We start from the raw sequence: 18,481 nt of genomic DNA on the forward strand, positions 1-18,481 counted from the left end.
CTTAATTTTACCAGAAGACAAGTATATTCCAAATAGTTGATTTTACACACTGCGTTTTTGGCATGTGTGTGAAAATGTAAGCAAAATAATGTGGTCTCTCGTGCCATACAGTACTCTGGCCAGAAGGTGGCGGCAGGAACGCGTGAACTGCCAGTAAACTTTGTCTTGCGGCGATCCAGTTTCATGTCAACATGCAAATACAAGTTTCTCCTTCTCCGGAATCTTGTCCCCGAGGCGCTAGAGCTAGGGCGAGGCGTGCCACTTTGAGGCTCCTGAAACATTGCATAGTTTAGAAAAAGGTTTCCTAACCGTCACGCCCTTTTAATACGACTTGAGCTGGTTTCTCCAGCATAACAGGAACAACCGCACCTGCCTGTCTCTGGCTCACCTCAGACAATGACAGCTGGCAAAGTGATGTTTGCACATCAGCCACGGATCCGCCTCGCCCCTTTACAAACAAGTCCCGCCTTACAAATGCTTTAGCAATGCTGGCTTTACAACTCCAGCCTGACGCCGACAGACTAACCAGCAACAAAAACTGCGGATTTAAAATCTACGTAAATAATTCCATAGCAACCCCTTGACTTAACTACCATGGAGTGCGCGCACTCCTGTGAAGAATATGCTCTCGCAGGGGGACTTTCCTTCACGTTTGTGGTTCACGAACGTACAGCACATACACCCCATAAAGGTGTAAAGGTAGGGCACAAGACCTACACGGGTGGTGTGTGTGTGGGGGGGGGGGGGGGGAGGGGAATGGCTAATCAAGTTAGGCAGTGCATAAGCGACATCTTGGCGCCTGACATCGCATGAGGCATCACAGGAAGTGGCATCAAAACCCATAACCTCACAGGAAGGGACATCACAAGAGGTTACATCAGATCTTAATCTCACATGTTTTGCAGGCCTATCATGATGAGTACATTACGACCCCAGCAACCTCCACTCACAACGCCGGACGATCACACACCTGCTGCAGAGCCGCCCCTAAACGCACCGAAGGCACCATCTCCTGCCGGGACTGCAGCTTCACCAGCATCCGGCCCGCTAAACCACCTACCAAAGAACCCAACCACCTCAGATGCATCCTGCTCAACACCTGCAAACACGCCGTGGAACTCTGGGACCTACTCGACAGACGCCACCTTCCTGACAGAGACCTGGCTGAATCCCTCCTCGGCACCAGAGACATCGCCATAGCCATCCCGGAAGGCTACAATATCACCCGCAAGGACCGCACCAACGGAGTTGGAGGAGAAATTGCCATCGTGCACAGGAATACTCAAGATCTAGACAAACACCGACGACACCCTCAGCACCGCCGAAAACCTGCACTTCCAGATCCACATCGATCCCAACACCACACTCAGAGAAACCCTCGTCTACAGACCCCGTCCACAGTTCAGCGACTCCATCGCAGACTTCGTCAGCACACACGCCCTCCTCTCCACGGACTACATCCTCCTCGGGGACCTGAACATCCACCTAGAGAACAACAACCCCAACTCTTCCACCCTGATCGACAAGCTCACCAACCTCGGACTCAGACAACTCGTCACAACACCCACCCACTCCGCCGGCCACACGCTTGACCCCATTTTCTCAGCAAGCGTCCACGTCTCCTTTAACCACACCACCAAACTCAACTGGACCGTTCACCGCTGCATCCACTTCACCTTCCGGAAACCCACCACGCACCACCGCCCCCAACAGATGCTGCACCGCTGCTGGAGCAAAGTCACCGAAGACCAGCTGTCCACCACCCTCGCCCGGACAACACCCGCAGATGCGACTGACCCAGACACCGCCGCTCACAACCTCAAAAAGTGGATCAACGACTGCGCCAACACCCTCGCCCTGCTCAAGAAGCCCTCCAACACCCGCACCAGCAAGAAAGCCAGCTGGTTCACCGAAGACCTCCAGGCGAACCTGCCGAAAACTCGAAAAAAACCTGGATCTGCGAACAAACACCGGAAAGCTACAAAGCCCACAAGAACACCACCCGCAGACACCACCACCTCATCAGATCCACCAAAATGACCTCCTTCAAAGACTGCCTAGACAATGCACACAACAGCAAAGAGCTCTTCAGCATCGCGAAGGAACTCTCCAACCCCAACACCAACGACATCCCACCTTCACAAGACCTGTGCAACTCGCTGGCCACCTTCTTCCATCGCAAGATCGCAGACATCCACGACAGCTTCAACGCCGTGACCACCCCGGCAACCACCGAGACCCCCGCTCCCACAACCACCACCCACACCAACCGCCTTCTCTCCTGGACCAACACCATCAAATTCATGAACACCGTCCACTCCGGATCCCCGACAGACCCTTGCCCACACCACATCTTCAACAAAGCCAGCAGCACCATCGCACCCCATCTCCGGAAAACCATCAACATCTCCTTCGAGACAGCGACCTTCCCGGAGAGCTGGAAGCATGCAGAGATCAACGCCTTACTCAAGAAATCCAAGGCGGATCCCAAGGACCTCAAGAACTTCCGGCCCATCTCCATGCTCCCGTTCCCGGCGAAGGTCATCGAAAAGGCCGTCAAACAACTGACCTGCTTCCTCGAGGAGAACAGCATCCTAGACCCATCCCAGTACGGGTTCCGCAGCAACCAAAGCACCGAAACTGCCCTCATTGCCGCCACCTACATCAGGACCCTACTAGACAACGGCGAAACCGCCGCCCTCATCCTCCTAGACCTGTCAGCCGCCTTCGACACGGTCTGCCACCGCACACTACGAACACGCCTCTACGACGCCGGAATCCGAGAGAGCCCTAGACTGGACATACTCCTTCCTCTCTGGCAGAACATAGAGCATTCGCCTCTTCCCCTTCCGCTCTGAAGCCACCAAGATAATCTGCGGCGTACCCCAAGGCTCGCTCAGCCCAACGCTGTACAACGTCTACATGTCACCGCTCGCGCACAACGGCACGACCTCAACATCATCTCCTACACCGACGACACCCAGCTGATCCTCTCCCTCACCAAGGACACCCATACCGCCAAAATCAACCTCCACAAAGGATGAAGGTAGTCGCCGACTGGATGAGGAACAGCTGAATTTGGACAAGACGGAGGTCCTCATCCTTGGATCCACCCCCTCGGCCTGGGACGACTCCTGGTGGCCGACTGCACTAGGAACACCCACAACACCCACCAACCACGCACGCAACCTAGGGGTCATCCTCCACTCTACCCTCTCCATGACGAAGCAGGTCAACGCAGTCTATTCCTCCTGCTTCAACACCCTCCGCAGGATCTTCAAGTGGATCCCCACCAAAACAAGAAGGACGGTCACCCAGGCCCTCGTCAGCAGTAGACTGGACTACGGGAACGCCCTCTACACAGGAGCCTCGGCCAAACTCCTGAGACGGCTCCAACGCATCCAGAACGCCTCTGTGCGTCTGATCCTCGACATCCCTGGCCACAGCCACATCACATCCCACCTGTGAGACCTGCACTGGCTCCCTGTCGACAAGAGGATAACCTTCAAACTCCTCACCCACAAGGCACTCCACAACACCGGACCAGCATACCTCAACAGACTCAGCCTCTACACCCCCACCCGCCAGATCCGCTCTGCAGACCACGCCCTCGTCACCCGCATCCGAAGAGTGACCGCCGGCAGCAGATCATTCTCCCACCTCGCCGACAAGACATGGAACACCCTCTCCATCCGCCTAAGGCAGACCGAAGACCTTCTGACCTTCAGAAAACTTCTCAAGACCTGGCTCTTCGAACCGTAGCTCCCCCCCCCCCGCGCGCGCCTTGAGACCCTCACGGGTATGTAGTGCGCTTTACAATGTTTTGATTGATTAACTAAATGAGACGATGTGGCGGGGTTGTGCTAAAAGTGACGCAACATCTGGAACTCACCATATGCATATATTTTTTTTAAACTCTCCCATAAAAAAATTGGTAACAAGGAGAAATGTGGCAGTAAATCTTTGCTGCTTAATTGGTTTCAAAGTCTACATTTTAAAATAGCTTATGAAGTTAAGGCACCTGCTACACAGAGATCTTTGTGCACCCAGTAAATTTCAGGGAATGATAATGGTGTGATGGCTATAGAGATTAACACATTTGCTGGAGAGATCTGTGTCTTGCCTAGTACCAGTTTTGAATCAAAGTAGGGTTAATTTGCCTCCTGCAGAGCACATCATGTAACATGCAGGGGACAGTTTTTTATTTTACGTAGATGGCTAAGTGGGTTACTGCTTTTAACACAGAGATCCTTTTGTAACTAAGAGTTCATAAATTGCAGTCCTTCTAATGTAGCATAGTGAGGTATAATGGACATGGGACTCGTACACCTTGTAACTCTCACATGTAACACATCCAGCAGACGCTTTTCCTGGTTGTATGAATGTTAACGTTTATAACACATGAAAAATAAAGTTTAAAAAAAAGTGACATCCTGTATATAGATTTACACACTTGTATGATTTATTGACAATGTATAATGTGTATGTGAAGTACTAACACCCTGCAAAAGGATGAGTAGTGCTATAAAAGATAAACGAAAATAGTGGTATTTAATTTGACATTTGTGTAAATTTGTTTAAATTCTGGGACAAATCAAGACATCTGGCATTCTTACAGTCTATGCATAGGTCCGCTACACAGGGAATGAACAAAGTCAAAACCATTCTTCTTAAGTACTTGTGAAGTAACAACAAGCCGTGTGCCTTTGTTTTTCTTCATTGCATTTGCATCTAGGTGTGAGGCTCCAGATAGCTCCCACAAGGATACTCCCAAAAAACTCACAACTGGAATTTAAAATAGCAGAGCCCCCTACATATTGCTGCCCGGAAACACAAGCAGATAACATACAGGTGCTGCTAAACGTGTCCCGGTGTCTGAAAATGACATGGTCTGGTAGGGCCCCAAAACAGAAGTGACAGGAAGGCAATACAGAGCTTTAGCATTTCGTAATCCGGGATGAAGAAAGACGTTTACTAATGATTTAGAAGTGGATTTTTTTTTTCTATAAAAAAAAAAAGTAACAAAGTTATCTAGCAAAGCAAACGAGTAAGAGGTCAGGGAATAACAAGTGTTTGAAACTCTAATTTTATTATAATAAGAACATTACAATTGTCTTTAGAAAACTACAGAGTGTCGAAGTGCTACATACCAGTCCGCAACAGGTCAAGGCACATCTCAACCCTGTAAGGTGGGGTAGCGGGCGTTTGTGTGCTTAGTCATCACAGTTCAAATGCACTAGTTTTGAAAATGAGGTGTAGTGGTCTTTAAAGAGACGCTGATGTGGAGGGATGAAATAAGAGGAAGAAAGGTGTCAATATTCCTCTATAACGCACCCTCTTCCCTCCAACACGCTACATGATAAGGGTGGAGTATTTTCAAAGAGTTCAAAGAGGGAACATGCAATTTCAGAAACCAAGCAACAAATGTTGATACATAAACTAATAGGTCTGTATAAAAATATTCATATATAGTCCTCATCTATTGCTGGGAAATACAGAGCAAAGGAGACCAACTCAAAGCTAGTAAAAAGTGTGCAGGAGAAGAGACTCATTCCATCTGAGAAAATGCAGAGCAGGAGGTACAAGCTGGCATCCGTCAGAGGCGGGAGGGTGGACCAATTCGGATTTCGCAGTCTTGGGAATTCTGATATTTTGAGGTAATCTCCTTAGGAGTACATTGTCAGCTGCAGCCACTGTAATGAGAGTGCAGAAAGTCAGTAATTTGTGCAGGCAGCACCTGGTTTGAAACAAGATGTGAAAAAGAGGTCTCCCTTTCGGTCCCACAGTCCTGAACGAGCTGGAACCCGAGACAACCCATGCATTAGATCTTAAAAATCATTTGGCTGGTGTTATCTTATTTACTGTTGAGAACGTGTATGCATCTCAGATGCAAGGTCCCATCTTCACAATCTCTAGAACCCCAGATGCAAGAAGCAACACTGCACATCAAGTACCACCACATACCTCTTGCATGGTGACCTTGATTTTACCATCGCCATCTTTATCCAAGGCTTTGAAGGCACCTGCAGGGGGAGACAAAATGAGATCATCAGGTGGTGCACTGGCTATTTCAACTGTCCACTTGGATAGAAGGGCAGATTAGAAACGAGACTGTAGGAAGAAGCTCTATTGCTTAGTTAAATGTTGGTTTCAAAAGTGCTAGCATGCTGCCTCTGGATCACTTTGCTGCGCAAAATCCATTAAAGCTCTGGAGGATATGACTTTGTTGGGATTGGGACCTTTCCTTCCAAACAAGCCAATTGAGGGTCCTTCGGCACATCTGATCTGGGTGTATGCGTGTGTGGGGGCCAGCCCCTACACAGGACTAGTGTTGCCCTGATGACGGATGTATGGTCTAAGGCTTACTTAAAAACGTATGCTTTTAATGTGGGAAGGCTGGGTACTGCTCTTACATTATGAGGCTGGGAAGTAGGGTCCTTGTCTCCATTCTTCTTCTTTCTTTGGACTAGGTGTTTGGGTGCGAAGTCTAGCATGGCAGGTTTCAAAAATAGCCTAGCGTGACGTGCGGTACCATTTCCCTCAAGTAATCAAGCTTGTACACCTCTCCATCACTTTAAATTCCTATGTACAGGACTGAACATGGATGTTCCACAGACATCCACGATTTTAGTTTGCGCTTGTCTTGCTGTAGAAGCTGGTGGGATGCTTAAGACCTATTGCGAACTTTCAGTCTACTTATAGGTCACCTATTGCTTACTACTGGTTGGCTGGTCACCCATTTGCTTGCTTCTTATACAATGGTTAGCGTCCTCTTGTGTTAGTTCCTCCTCTTTAACGTAGCCTTATCATTCTTTAGTTCGGCCGACGTATTCTTCTATTGCTCAGTTTTAGAAAACAGCTTTTTGGGGGGGGGGTTAATCACTTATGTGGATATGTTTTCCAGCTCTCCCCCTGACAAACACTAACCCCTGCACTACATGTTGCTCTTTTTCTTGTGTGCGGTTCGCTATCTGTGCTTCTCTACCCGACAACCCAGCCCCCCCTTCATGATGTGTTGTTCTTTTCATGGTGAGCTTCTCCGGCCTCCAGTATTGTCTCCCATGTGTGCTGCTTTTTGCCTCCTGCCCCACCCGCACATTTTTTGCCCACCCTCACTGCTTATTTTTTGCACTTTGGACCTAAAATAATTAAATAAATGAAATTTACCAATTCAAGTGAGGTCTGCCATCTGGAGATGGGTATAGATACCTATTGACGGGTGCCACTAGGTAGTTCTAGTTAGGTCAGCTGTTCCATTGGAAAAACATTTGTGTTGCTGTTAACTTTGGCACAGTTTGATGATTTCCACGAAACTTTTAAAAAAGGTGCTACTTTTTGACTAGTTTGTGCATGTAAAGTTTTGGTGTAATCCATCAAGTGGAAGCAGAGACAAATGGGGGATTCCAAAACACAAAATCCACATACATCCACGATTTACACCAAATTTGTCAGGAAGCTAGATCTTGGACCGCAGACAGTGCATTTTAAGATAAGGTTTAAACCCGTTCAGTAGTTTTGAGAAATTAAGGATCAGAAATAATTATATATCTAGACAGTGGAGTCAGACGGAGGCTCAAGAGACACTTGCAAGAGCGGCAATTTAAAAATGGAGGGTTTCGATTGGCCCAGGGAGCTTTATTTCCCTTGGGCCAACCCGCTACGGATTGGCTGCCAGCAACATGAAACAAGAGTCCTAGGCACACGTTCTAGAATAAATATATACAAGCGTTTTTCTTTTCAGAGCAACATGAAATTACAGTATGGAATGGAGATAGTCGACACAGATTTTTTTTGTTCTTTCCAAGTTGAAATGCATTTGAAAACATCAAAGAGAAAAACCAACCGACACGTGTTTCGTCAAGCAGGTGGTACACCCGTGACTCTTCAGGGCTGAATGTGGAACAAGGATGAATCGGGCAGGAGGCCGGTGATAATTCCAACCCGGCCTAGTCGGGTTCAAAGTAAAGGATAGAAGCCAAGGATGGCTTGTTGAGAATGATGTACCACGGGATGACGGGCGGGTTCAGCCGTCAACCGTGAAGTCTGAAACCTCCAGGGTTCGAGAAAAACGAGGTACTCTCCACCTTACAGACTTCACGGTTGACGGCTGAACCCACCTGTCATCCCGTGGTACATCATTCTCAACAAGCCATCCTTGGCTTCTATCCTTTACTTTGAACCAGACTAGGCCGGGTTGGAATTATCACCGGCCTCATGCCCCATTCATCCTTGTTCCACATTCAGCCCTGAAGAGTCACGGGTGTACCACCCGCTTGACAAAACACGTGTCGGCTGGTTTTTCTCTTTGATGTTTTCAAATACATTTAAACTTGGAAAGAACAAAAAAATCTGTGTCGACTTTATCTCCATTCCATACTGTAATTTCATGTTGCTCTGAAAAGAAAAACACTTGTATATATTTATTCTAGAACGTGTGCCTAGGACTCTTGTTTTACTTACTGAGTGGGCCCTTGCCACTCCCTTCAGGGGTTATTGGGGTTTCCCCTGACCTTGTGCCACCGTATTCTTATTTTCTAATTACTCTAAATTTACCGCTACCAGGCAGGGTGCCAATTTTCCTGCGCACTCAAAACCCTACACGGAACCCTCAGCAACATGAAACATGTTGGTGGCAGCCATTACAGGACTTGGGGACTTACTTCCCCGTCCTGAAGTAAAAAATGAAAAATAGTATAAAGGGGGCAGTATAGGGATACCCTGACCACCTAGGTCCCATGCGGGTGAGTGTTCAATAATTCTACAGGCCTATGATGCATTAGGAGCACATTCATTTTGTAAACACACCGATTAGCTGGACCCAAGCAGTAAAAAAGTAATATGGTAGTTACCCGCCACTATGTTAACTAGAAAACAAACTAGTGCACTCATTGGATGAGGTAATCACTGATGTTATAGAACATGTTGTGAGTGATGTACTATGCGAGGTCACAAGCAGTGCATGTTGGGGGGGGCACAAGTTATAGTTCGCTCTGCTAACTATAGCTGGTGAAGGATTTCAGTGTTTGTAAACAAATTTGTTCAAAGCGCTAATGGTTTCACTGACAAATTCACCTACCTACACGATCACTTTTGGGGGGGGGGGGGGGGGGGGCAAGAAAGCTGCGCCACCCCTCTTATGGCTGGTGCTTGTGGCTGAGAGGCATCCTGCTGGTCCCCGGCCGCTGAAGGGCAGAGGGTGCCTGGTGGCCACCAGACTACCTTGCTGGGCCCCGCAGGTGCTGCTGTGCCCTACACTGCAGTGACCAACCAGAGACAGCTGGTGACTAATCCTGGGGGTACTGCTTTTGCCCCACGGCGCCCCGGGGCAGACCCGTACACGGGCGGGTGAAATGGCACCGAAGACTTACCTGGGAAAGGGGGCACCGAGAGCAAGGAGTGCACCTTGCTGGCACTGGAAGGGGCATTCCTGAAAGCGCTCCTCCGCCTTACATTTCGGCTCACTATTCCACCAAGAGAGTGGTTGAGCTGGAGCCCCACACTTGAGGGTAAACCAGGGGGCTGCCCGCTACCACTGATGAGACTTGAGGCCTATCTTTGGGCCTACGGCTTTGTGGCCTGGTCCAAAGCGCATCTTTTATGCCGCTGATGGTGCGGTGTGAGCAGGCGAGCCCTGGACGCCAAGTGACCAGAGGTGACAGCTTGAACGTGGGCTGCAGTGGTGCCTGCACAGGACTGAGGTGCACTCACTATTGATGGAGGATTGTCTGAGCAGCTGCAGTAGAGCCTCCAGGGGAGTGGAACATCTTAGGAGGTGCCTACACCTAGGTCTCCTCTTAAGACGACAGGAGCAGGGGTTCCCTTGGGGGACAGCAGGCCTAGGGTGTGGCTGGGAGCTTGCTGCTAGAGGAGGGGGGGGCACAGGGAGCTAGTGATCTGTACACCTGGAGGTCTGGGGTACCAGGGATCCTCGATAGTCTTTTCAAAATGGGGTGACTTCGGGTGAAGGGGTGACTTTGGAGCAAGGTCCTCATCCCCATACTGACTGGACCGGTCCCAGAGGAGACGGGGTGGACAGCCTCCTGGGATTGGGATCGCGGCCTGGCATTTGGACTGTGACCGTTGACACAGGCCCTTCACTGCTCCATTCAGTGACTCCTATCCCGCACAAGCCTCAGATGATGGCAAACCCCCAGCCACTTGCTGCACCAGACATGGACCCTCTGGATGTGGTTGCCCTGCCTTGCTCCTCTGTCTGCCCTGAGATGCAGGTCCTTTGGCGTGGCTCCTTCCTGCTCGAGTCTTCCTGGTGCAACTAAGAGCCTTGAACTGTGTTGGGGGTTGGATAAGTGATGACCACACTTCTTTACAACACGATGGGTAAAGAGGGACCTCAGCGGCACAAGCAGGGGAAAACCATCCTGCAATATACTGCCCCCCACCATCCCACACACGGACTCACTTGCCAAGAGCGATCAGGGACCTCGGAGCGCTTGCTTGAGTGACAAGACAAGCCCTCTTGGGTAGCCATCCTGGAGGCTATGCTGGGCTCCAGGATGGCTCTTGAAACAATTAGCAGGCGTCTCCATCCAAGAGAATTTGCTGCAAAGTGAGCTCTGCAAAGTAGAGGACAAAGTGAAGACTGCGGAAACTATTTACACACACCTGCAGGCGAAGGAGCGTCAACTTAAGCTACAGGTGTCTGTAGTCCGGTAACTGAAAACTCAGACTTCTAACAAGGCCATGGAAGTAAGACAGGCCGATGACTAAATTAGCTTTCTAAAAGACGGCAATGACGTCACATGGCTCGCAGAGCATCAGCATGACTCAGAGAGAGACAATCATCGGGACGGGCCGCGTGTTTGTCTTGGTCGACAATGAAGAGAGCGGAGCGACTAAGCAAGCATGTTGGAGGGTAGAAAACAAGAGTGTAACTAACATGGAGAAAGAAAAAAAGACGAAGGATACTGCCGGCGAGCAAGACTATACAGAAGAACAAGGAGAGTACCCAGTTAGAGTCCAGCTCTCCGGGGGAGGACGAGGAGGCTGTGGAACCAACCAAGCAGCCCAGGAGGCTTCAGGCACGTCCCGTGGGCTAGTGCATGTACAATAAGGAGGTGGTGGGCGGGAATCCGGTTCACCAAATAATACTACGTCTTCACAAATAAAAACCCAAACTGCACGGGTGTTTTGTTCACATCGATATAGAGTAAGTGCCCCGTTTGAGCTGCATCCAGGAGCATGACTGGTAACTGCATACCTGAGCTCTCCTCTGATTCATATCCTATATTTTGTTTGAGGGCCACAGTACACCTTTCTCCTAGGAGGAGATGGGAAAAGACCAGAGAGAAGCCCCAGGACCACCACATGCCAGTGTTAACCTGGAAGACGAGGAGAGTGGATCTGGATTCGGGACCTTCTTCAGGTGGATATAAGAACTGGGCAAAGAACTATACTAATACAAATAAATAACAAAATCGTATTACTGGGTTTGGGGGGAGGAGCCAAGATGGCGACCGGGACGGCAGCGTAGGCTCCCGGCTCCGTGAACCTCCACATCCCGCACAGATATCCTGCATGTGATCCTCAGCCTGCGCTACATGCCCGTGTTGGTGATTGAGAGCGGCAACCGATCGTGTGATCCTGAAGTTTCTGGCGGCGGTACCGCCTGAGAAATGTTCATTTGAAGTTTGCGGCCTGTGCAGCCCTGGAGCCGGGACCTCGGGTGGACAACATGGCCGGGCGGCAGTTCAACAACAGCGGCCATTGGTGACCGGGTGGAGTCGGAATACCGAAGCGGAGCGAATATTGGCCTAAATCTCGCTGTGGTCGCTCCTACCATCGAGCGTGGCGTAGTGGGTGCATACCCGGGGTGACGATTCCAGGGTCTTTCGGCGATTGCCTGGGCCCTCGCCAGTGAACTGATCGGACGCGGCCTGTGGCTCGTCCCGATTTGCGCGGGCTGCTCCCGGTTTTCGCGGGCACTGGCCCAGGAGGAGAACGACTGTTACCTGTGACCACACACTGGATGCATATTTTGCCTGCCTCCGGAACCCTGTTTGCAGTGCCATGGAACTTGATGCGCTTGTGCCGGAGTCCCGGTTCCCATCTGGGGTGGCCCTGCCCTGTGGCCATCTTGATGGGATGGACTCTATCATCCTGTACATTGGGTCACAGCAAGATTGGGAGTGTGTGGCGCAGAGGAGCGTAGCGGAGCGAGCGCCGGGGGCTGTGCTGGGGTACGGTGACCCTCGACGCTCTCGGAGCCCTTCATTCCACCCTGGTTCACGGCGCCCGGGTATTGGGGAGGAAGCTGGATGGTATTGCGTCAGCGTCGGAACAGTTGTGGTCTGCCTGTCCCCAGGTACACAAGGATCTGCTTCACCCTACACAGGAGGAAAGTAACGTGACCGCCTCTGTGAATAAGGGACAGCTGGAAATTTCGGACACTGTGGCAGCGGGTGGTCGGCTGGCTGTGGGGTCGGCCTGTTCCGGAGATTTTGGACTTGAGCAGAAGGTGGTGACTTTGTCCCATGCGCGGCCTCCGGCGACCCGGGCGATCTTCCCGCAGCGGTCGCTTGCTCTGGCTGATTCCTCCTTCCTGGACCTTGTGTGCGGCGCAGGCCCTGGGGCAGTACTGGGAAAGGTGATCTTCCATGACGATGACTGTGTTGGTGTTCAGAGACATCCTCCCTACATGTGTGTGTCCCTTCCTGGTCTTCTTTGGACGCTCCTCTTTCTTGTAACTTTGGACATGATAATGGGTCGCTGGGTATGCATTGGTGGATTCACAAAGCGTGGCCAAGGATAAGGCTGATCCTTCAGAGGTTGTCATTTAATAGGCGGGCGGGCTTGGGGGTTGTGTGCTCTCACGGCATAACTAATAGTGTAGTCTGTGAATAATGCTCCCCATTTCTCTTAGACATGGTCGAATTTTGGTTGATTACTGTTTGTTTTGGGGAGGAATATATTGTGCGGGAGGGAGAAGCCAGGGGCATGATTGAAGGCCCTCCTCCAGTTTATTACTACTCCTCTCCCCTTCTCTGTTAGGGGGGGGGGGGGGGGGGGGTTCCTCTCTTTCCCTTTTTTCTCTGTTTCTTCTATATTTCGGGTCTGGTTCTGGGGCGACAGGCACACTGCGGGGGGGGGGGGGGCCGTAGTCATCTGCAGAGGTGCAGGGTGGGGGGTTGGGGGAGGGGCTTCTTTAGTCCTATGGCCTCCTTTTTCTTCTCTTATTCTTCTTTGTCTTTCTTTTCTGGGGTCAGTACGGTAGGTTTCCTTCGTTGCCAATCATTGTTTTTTATTTGTGCATCAATTTCCGTGATGTCTTCTGGGTCCTAGGGCAGGGGACTGCAGGCGCAAACGGCTCGTGACATTCCTCCACATCCTGAACCTCCTGTTTCAGCGCCAGTGACTTGATAGATTGCTGTTCATTGTTGACGTTCACTACTCTGCCTGCCATTTTTCGCTGCTGAGAACTTGATTGGCACCTGATCGTTCTATCCCTTATTGTAAAATGAAAACCTTTTATATCCTGGTTTCCCCTTTGGGCTGTTCACTGGACTAGAGTATACTAGCATGGAGAATCTGCTTCCCGAGGTGCTGCGTGTGATTAAGATTTGCTTGCTGTTACTTTAACTGCTTAGCGGCCGGCCCCGAGGGTTGTAGGCCCATACTTGTCTTTGGTTGCAATGTCAATAAAGGTTTTTCAAAAAAAAAAAAAAAAAAAAGTGTATTACTGGCTACAGTGTATCTGTCACAGCATGGATTAGAGACCAGTCTCCCAGCTGACAGTCGTCTCAAAAACCTTGGAACATCGAATAGAGGACGCGGAGGGCCGATTACGACAGAATGATCTGAGTTTATTGGGCTTCCCAAAGATTGGTAGATGGCCAGTCCACAGAGATTCTTGATGGACTGGGTGAAGCATAAACTGCGCCACAGGGATTTGTCAGATTTATTATTGAACAAGCACATAGGACCCTGGCCCACTCTCCTCCCCGGGAGCGCCAATGAGTGCCCTTATTGCTAGAGTCTTGAATTACAGGAATAGAGACAATCTTCAGAGCAGTTAGAGAGGCATCCACTCTGCGATATGAAAATAAAAACATTGCGATCTAACCTGACTGCAGCCAGAAAGTTCAGGAGCAGCGTAAATCTTTGTGAGGTGAAAAAGATTGCACGCGACGGACCTTAAGTACATGCTCTTTTACCCCGCAAAGCTCCTCTTTATAGCAGCAGGGAAATAACACTTCTCAGAGTGCTCCGAGGAGGTTGGTTATGGTTCGATATGTCGGACAGGCTCCTTGTGCGCCCCTTAAGTACTAGAGACCCCTTCCACTCCTGCCCTAGACAGCACATTGGGGTAGATGAGTTGGGTCTGCAAGAAGAGGCCAGCAGGTGACACTGGATGTCCCAAGCGATGTGGCTCAAGAGGATTGCACCATGAAGTCTGCTGCTGCAGAGTTCATATTAGTGTCTGAAACACTGTTCAATGGGTCTCCCCCAGATGGTGAACAATCAAGTACTCCTTCCCAAATTAGGGACGTTGTTCATGGTACTGTCTCTCCTTAACTGATATTTGCAATCTCATCGATTGACTGGGGGAGCTCCTTGTTGCTTTCTCAACTCCGTAGTGGTGTGTGGACGGATATTACAGCTGCTATCCGGAGGATGGTTGAGAGGTAATGCTCGCTATGTTATACTGCAGCAGTGTAATATAAGCGGTGCTGTAGCAGACACCAGTATCGACCAAGGAGAAGCAGCGTTTTAGATGCTTCCCCCAGAATTTCTGGGCATCTCCTTGGAGGCAAGTGGTGGTCATGTGCTGAACTCCCTTTTGTCTGTGGTCCTCTTGTATCCCTGTAATGAGCATGGGGAATTATAAGTTGCTCAGGTAGGGAAGGAGGGGTTTTACTATCTAAAGTTCACACTAATTGTATCAGAGTCCCTGGGGGGGCGGGAGTCCTTTTAATGGACCATCTTTTTCGCTACTTATCTAATCACAACCCTGTCTGCTGTGAGATTGGCTGGGGGAGCACTGTATGACCGCCTTCATCCTGAGGTTCCCTCTTGAGATCCTCTGGACTAAGAGGGCAGGAAGACATTAGGGCAAGCAATGATTTTTTTTATTAATCAACTGATCTTTGAAGCGACACAGGGCCAATGAATGGGAGGCTTTGAAGGCTGCGATATGGGAGAGTCGTGTTGGCCACACTTGTGGGGTTAGACTCACCCTCGAGGCAGATCTTTTTCAAAGGAAGGAAGAACTGACACAAATACAACAGCTTCCCCCGGATGATGCTGTGAGGAAGCTGGGGGGAGGTATAGGCACGGAGACGGGTCGCAGACGTACGGGACAGACTGGGCAAGTACACACTTAAATCCTACCACTAGCCCCTCCATAGGGAGGGAGACCGCTCTGACCGGTTATTAGCGTAGATCCATAGGTTGGAAATTCCCAGCTACCCCATACTTCACCTTAAATTCACTCAGGGTAGGAAAGTCTTTACACAGAGAGAGATAGTGGATGTGTTAAAGTCTCCCCTAAAACAAGTGTATCGTAGCTCTCACCCTCCTGACCTGCAGAAGAGGATTACGTTTATGGCCCCCCCTTGCCGTTTCCCATGGTTGGGGGAGGTTGCTGCCATGAAACTGGAGCCAGCTCTCACTACAGAAGAGGTTCCCCTGGCACTCCGGCAGATGCCTAGAGGGAAAGCGCCGGGAAGTGTTGGCTTCCCTGCAGAATTCTGTCATGCTTTCTCCTCCTTTCTTACGCAATGCTTATAAGAGGTATATTTGGAGGGCTCATCCATGAGGAACAGCTACATCTCTATAATGCTGAAACCCAGGACGGACAGATCTAACCAGTCCTCATATAGGCGGCTCGCGATGATCAATACGGATACTAAAATCATTTACCAGGCGCTGTCCCTACGACTGCATCCGGTGATTCCACAGCTAATCCACGAGGACCAATGTGGATTCATTCCAGGGCATACTACTATCATAAACCTGTGGTGGCTAATGCATATCCCACAATTAGTGGAGGGGAGAGACGAGGAGCTTGCCGTAGTATACATCGATATCGCCAAGGCTTTTGACACAGTCAAATGGCAGTAACTCATGCGAGTCTTGGAGGCGATGAGGTTTGGACCACAGTTCCAGGCCTGGGTGTGGCTTTTATACACTAGCCCTTTGGCTAGGGTGAGGGCTGGTGGGGTATGTTCAGATTCGTGGCAGAGAGGCAGGGGAACAAGTCAGGGTTGCCCACTATTACGGTTTCTTTTTGCCATCGCCCTAGAGCCGCTAGCCATCCAGATCCGGCAGGAGATGTCTGCCTGGGGAATCGGGATAGGCGACATCACTCATCTGGTATCTCTTTACGTTAATGATGCCCTTTTCTACCTTACATCTCCTACAAACTCTCATCCTCATTTTCCTGGGACACCTAGATACCTTTGGGGAGCTATCCTATTAATTCTAAAAACATCTTTGGTGTTTCCTTTTGGAGGACCTAGAGACTTAACCACCCGTACCCCTCTGCTAGGGCATGGACGGATTATTATTGGAGGGTGGCGGTGGTGGACAAGATACAAGACAAAAACATATACAGTACAATACTGACAGTGATGGAGGGACTTCGATCCTCTGTGCAATTCTGGAACACTCTCCCGCTCTCCCTTATGGGGCAGGTGGCCATCTCTAAGATGGTATTTTTACCACGGTCTATGTACTCCATTTAGCATTCATTTGACAGTCTTCCTCAGACGGTGCTCAGGAAGCTACATACATTCCTTCCTCCTTTCCTTGAACTGGGCAGGAGGGAATAGCAGGGTGGCAAAAGATTTCCTATTCTTACCGCTGGTAGAAGGGGAGTGGCGGTTCCAAATCTGGAACAATACTACCTGGCCTCTTAGTTACAACATGCTGCACACTGGCTCACAGAGGAGGACAACTGGAAGAAGTCGCTCCTGTGGCGCTCCGTGAGGGGCTGGTCATTTCCACACCATTAAATAGCTGGGGAGGGTGCGGACCAGATACCATACCTTATTTAGCACTCTGCTTCCCTGTGGGAGAGTATCTTCAAGGTGGTCTTAAAGAAAGCTTCCTTTGCTTCGGAATTTGTCTTCTGGGACTTATCTCCTTTCAGAGCGTTAGCAGATACCACAGATGTGTCTGCCTGGTGAGATGGGAGGATGGGAGATGCTAGGGGGTTATATCTAAACAAGGTGTTTATTTAAATTTCGAGGCCACTCAGGATAATTTTCATCTAGGACTGGGGCAGTTCCTGCAACACGCAAGTCTCCCTGCCATAATCCCGCATATGTCCCCACTTCCCTGATGCACCGGTCACATCTCATACATTCCAGGGGTTGCAGGGAGGAATGGGGTGCAATTTGTCTCACTCCTCTAGAAAGCCATGACAGGTGATCGGACAGGACACACCCCATCGCCTGCACATGCAGCATGGAACAATGACCTGGGGGTAAATATTGAAGACGCACAATGGGAGAGAATGTGTACATTGGTAAAATCCATCTCAAGTAATGCTAGGTTCAAACTCACATTTCCATTTACTACAGCACACATACATAACACCTGTGCTCTTGCATAAAATGAATCCTTCTCAGCCCCGATGTCAGAGTCTCTTTGCTTCATTTTTGGACTTGGCATGAACCTGCTCACTAAGTATGCAGATGTTCTAGATGAATGTGGTACCACAAGTTCTCATGGCCAAAAAAAAGGGGGTGGGGGCTCAGCTCAGAGTTGGTAGAAGTTATTAGTCTCTTGGGCTGGCGACAAATAGAAAACCTACATTTTCAGAGAAGGGCCAGAAGTTATGCTACAACTTTTGCCATTCACATGCAAATGACCACATTTGTGTCTGTGTGGAAATATGCAACCATAGGGACAGTACAAAGATGCTGGTGTGTTACTGGAGAACCAGATCCCCACCTGTCCTAAAAGTTGGTGTTTTTCTTCTTCTAGGATTCTGTGGACCACAAAGGAGGGCTTAGCAGCAAACTGAGCATGACCAGACTTGAAAACTGCAAGTGACTCCTCTTTATGGACCGTCAGCTGAGGGATGGTCTGAATACCTAAAGCCTATGTTACCGAAGGGCAGACAGCCGTAGTCTGTGACACATATTCAACTGGGTGTGTCAGGCGCCGGCAGGGTCAGTGAGCCTCATCACAATGCATGTGCTGCTCTCAGTGCATAGGTTGCAGTTCAGCATACCAGCAGCAATGAGCCTGCACTTCAAAGGGAGAGAGCAAGTGACTGTACCCACCTGCAGAGGCAAGTCTTGGGGGATGGGGGCGTTACATCCAGCTTCACATTTTTCATTTTGTGTTTCCTAAATACTATTTACAGACTATATAGATCATATCCCATGGGCATAGACGCTGGTGAAGGACATAATTCTCTGGATGTCAGTGTCACCTCGACTTTGAAAAAGATGGTTTGGATTGCCATCTGTGGTCCTATGCATTACTTCATTTGGTTTTCTGTGTGGTTTTT

General features: G+C 49.8%; 1 protein-coding gene across 2 annotated transcripts in view; it reads right to left on the reverse strand.

Moving 5' to 3' along the window:
- Nucleotides 1-5,070: 5,070 nt before the first annotated feature.
- The window catches only part of CAPNS1 (calpain small subunit 1), an 88,716-nt gene continuing 75,305 nt past the window's right edge, over nucleotides 5,071-18,481 (reverse strand). For both annotated transcript variants that reach the window (XM_085625210.1, XM_085625211.1), the window contains exons 10-11: nucleotides 5,965-6,023; nucleotides 5,071-5,693 (exon numbers count right to left, since the gene is read on the reverse strand). In XM_085625210.1, coding sequence (XP_085481336.1) covers nucleotides 5,667-5,693; nucleotides 5,965-6,023 — 86 coding nt within the window. In that variant the 3' untranslated portion in view covers nucleotides 5,071-5,666. The remainder of the gene's footprint in view (nucleotides 5,694-5,964; nucleotides 6,024-18,481) is intronic.

This window comes from Triturus cristatus, chromosome 9 (genome assembly GCF_964204655.1).
Source record: "Triturus cristatus chromosome 9, aTriCri1.1, whole genome shotgun sequence".
In the NCBI taxonomy this organism is placed as follows: Eukaryota; Metazoa; Chordata; class Amphibia; order Caudata; family Salamandridae; genus Triturus; species Triturus cristatus.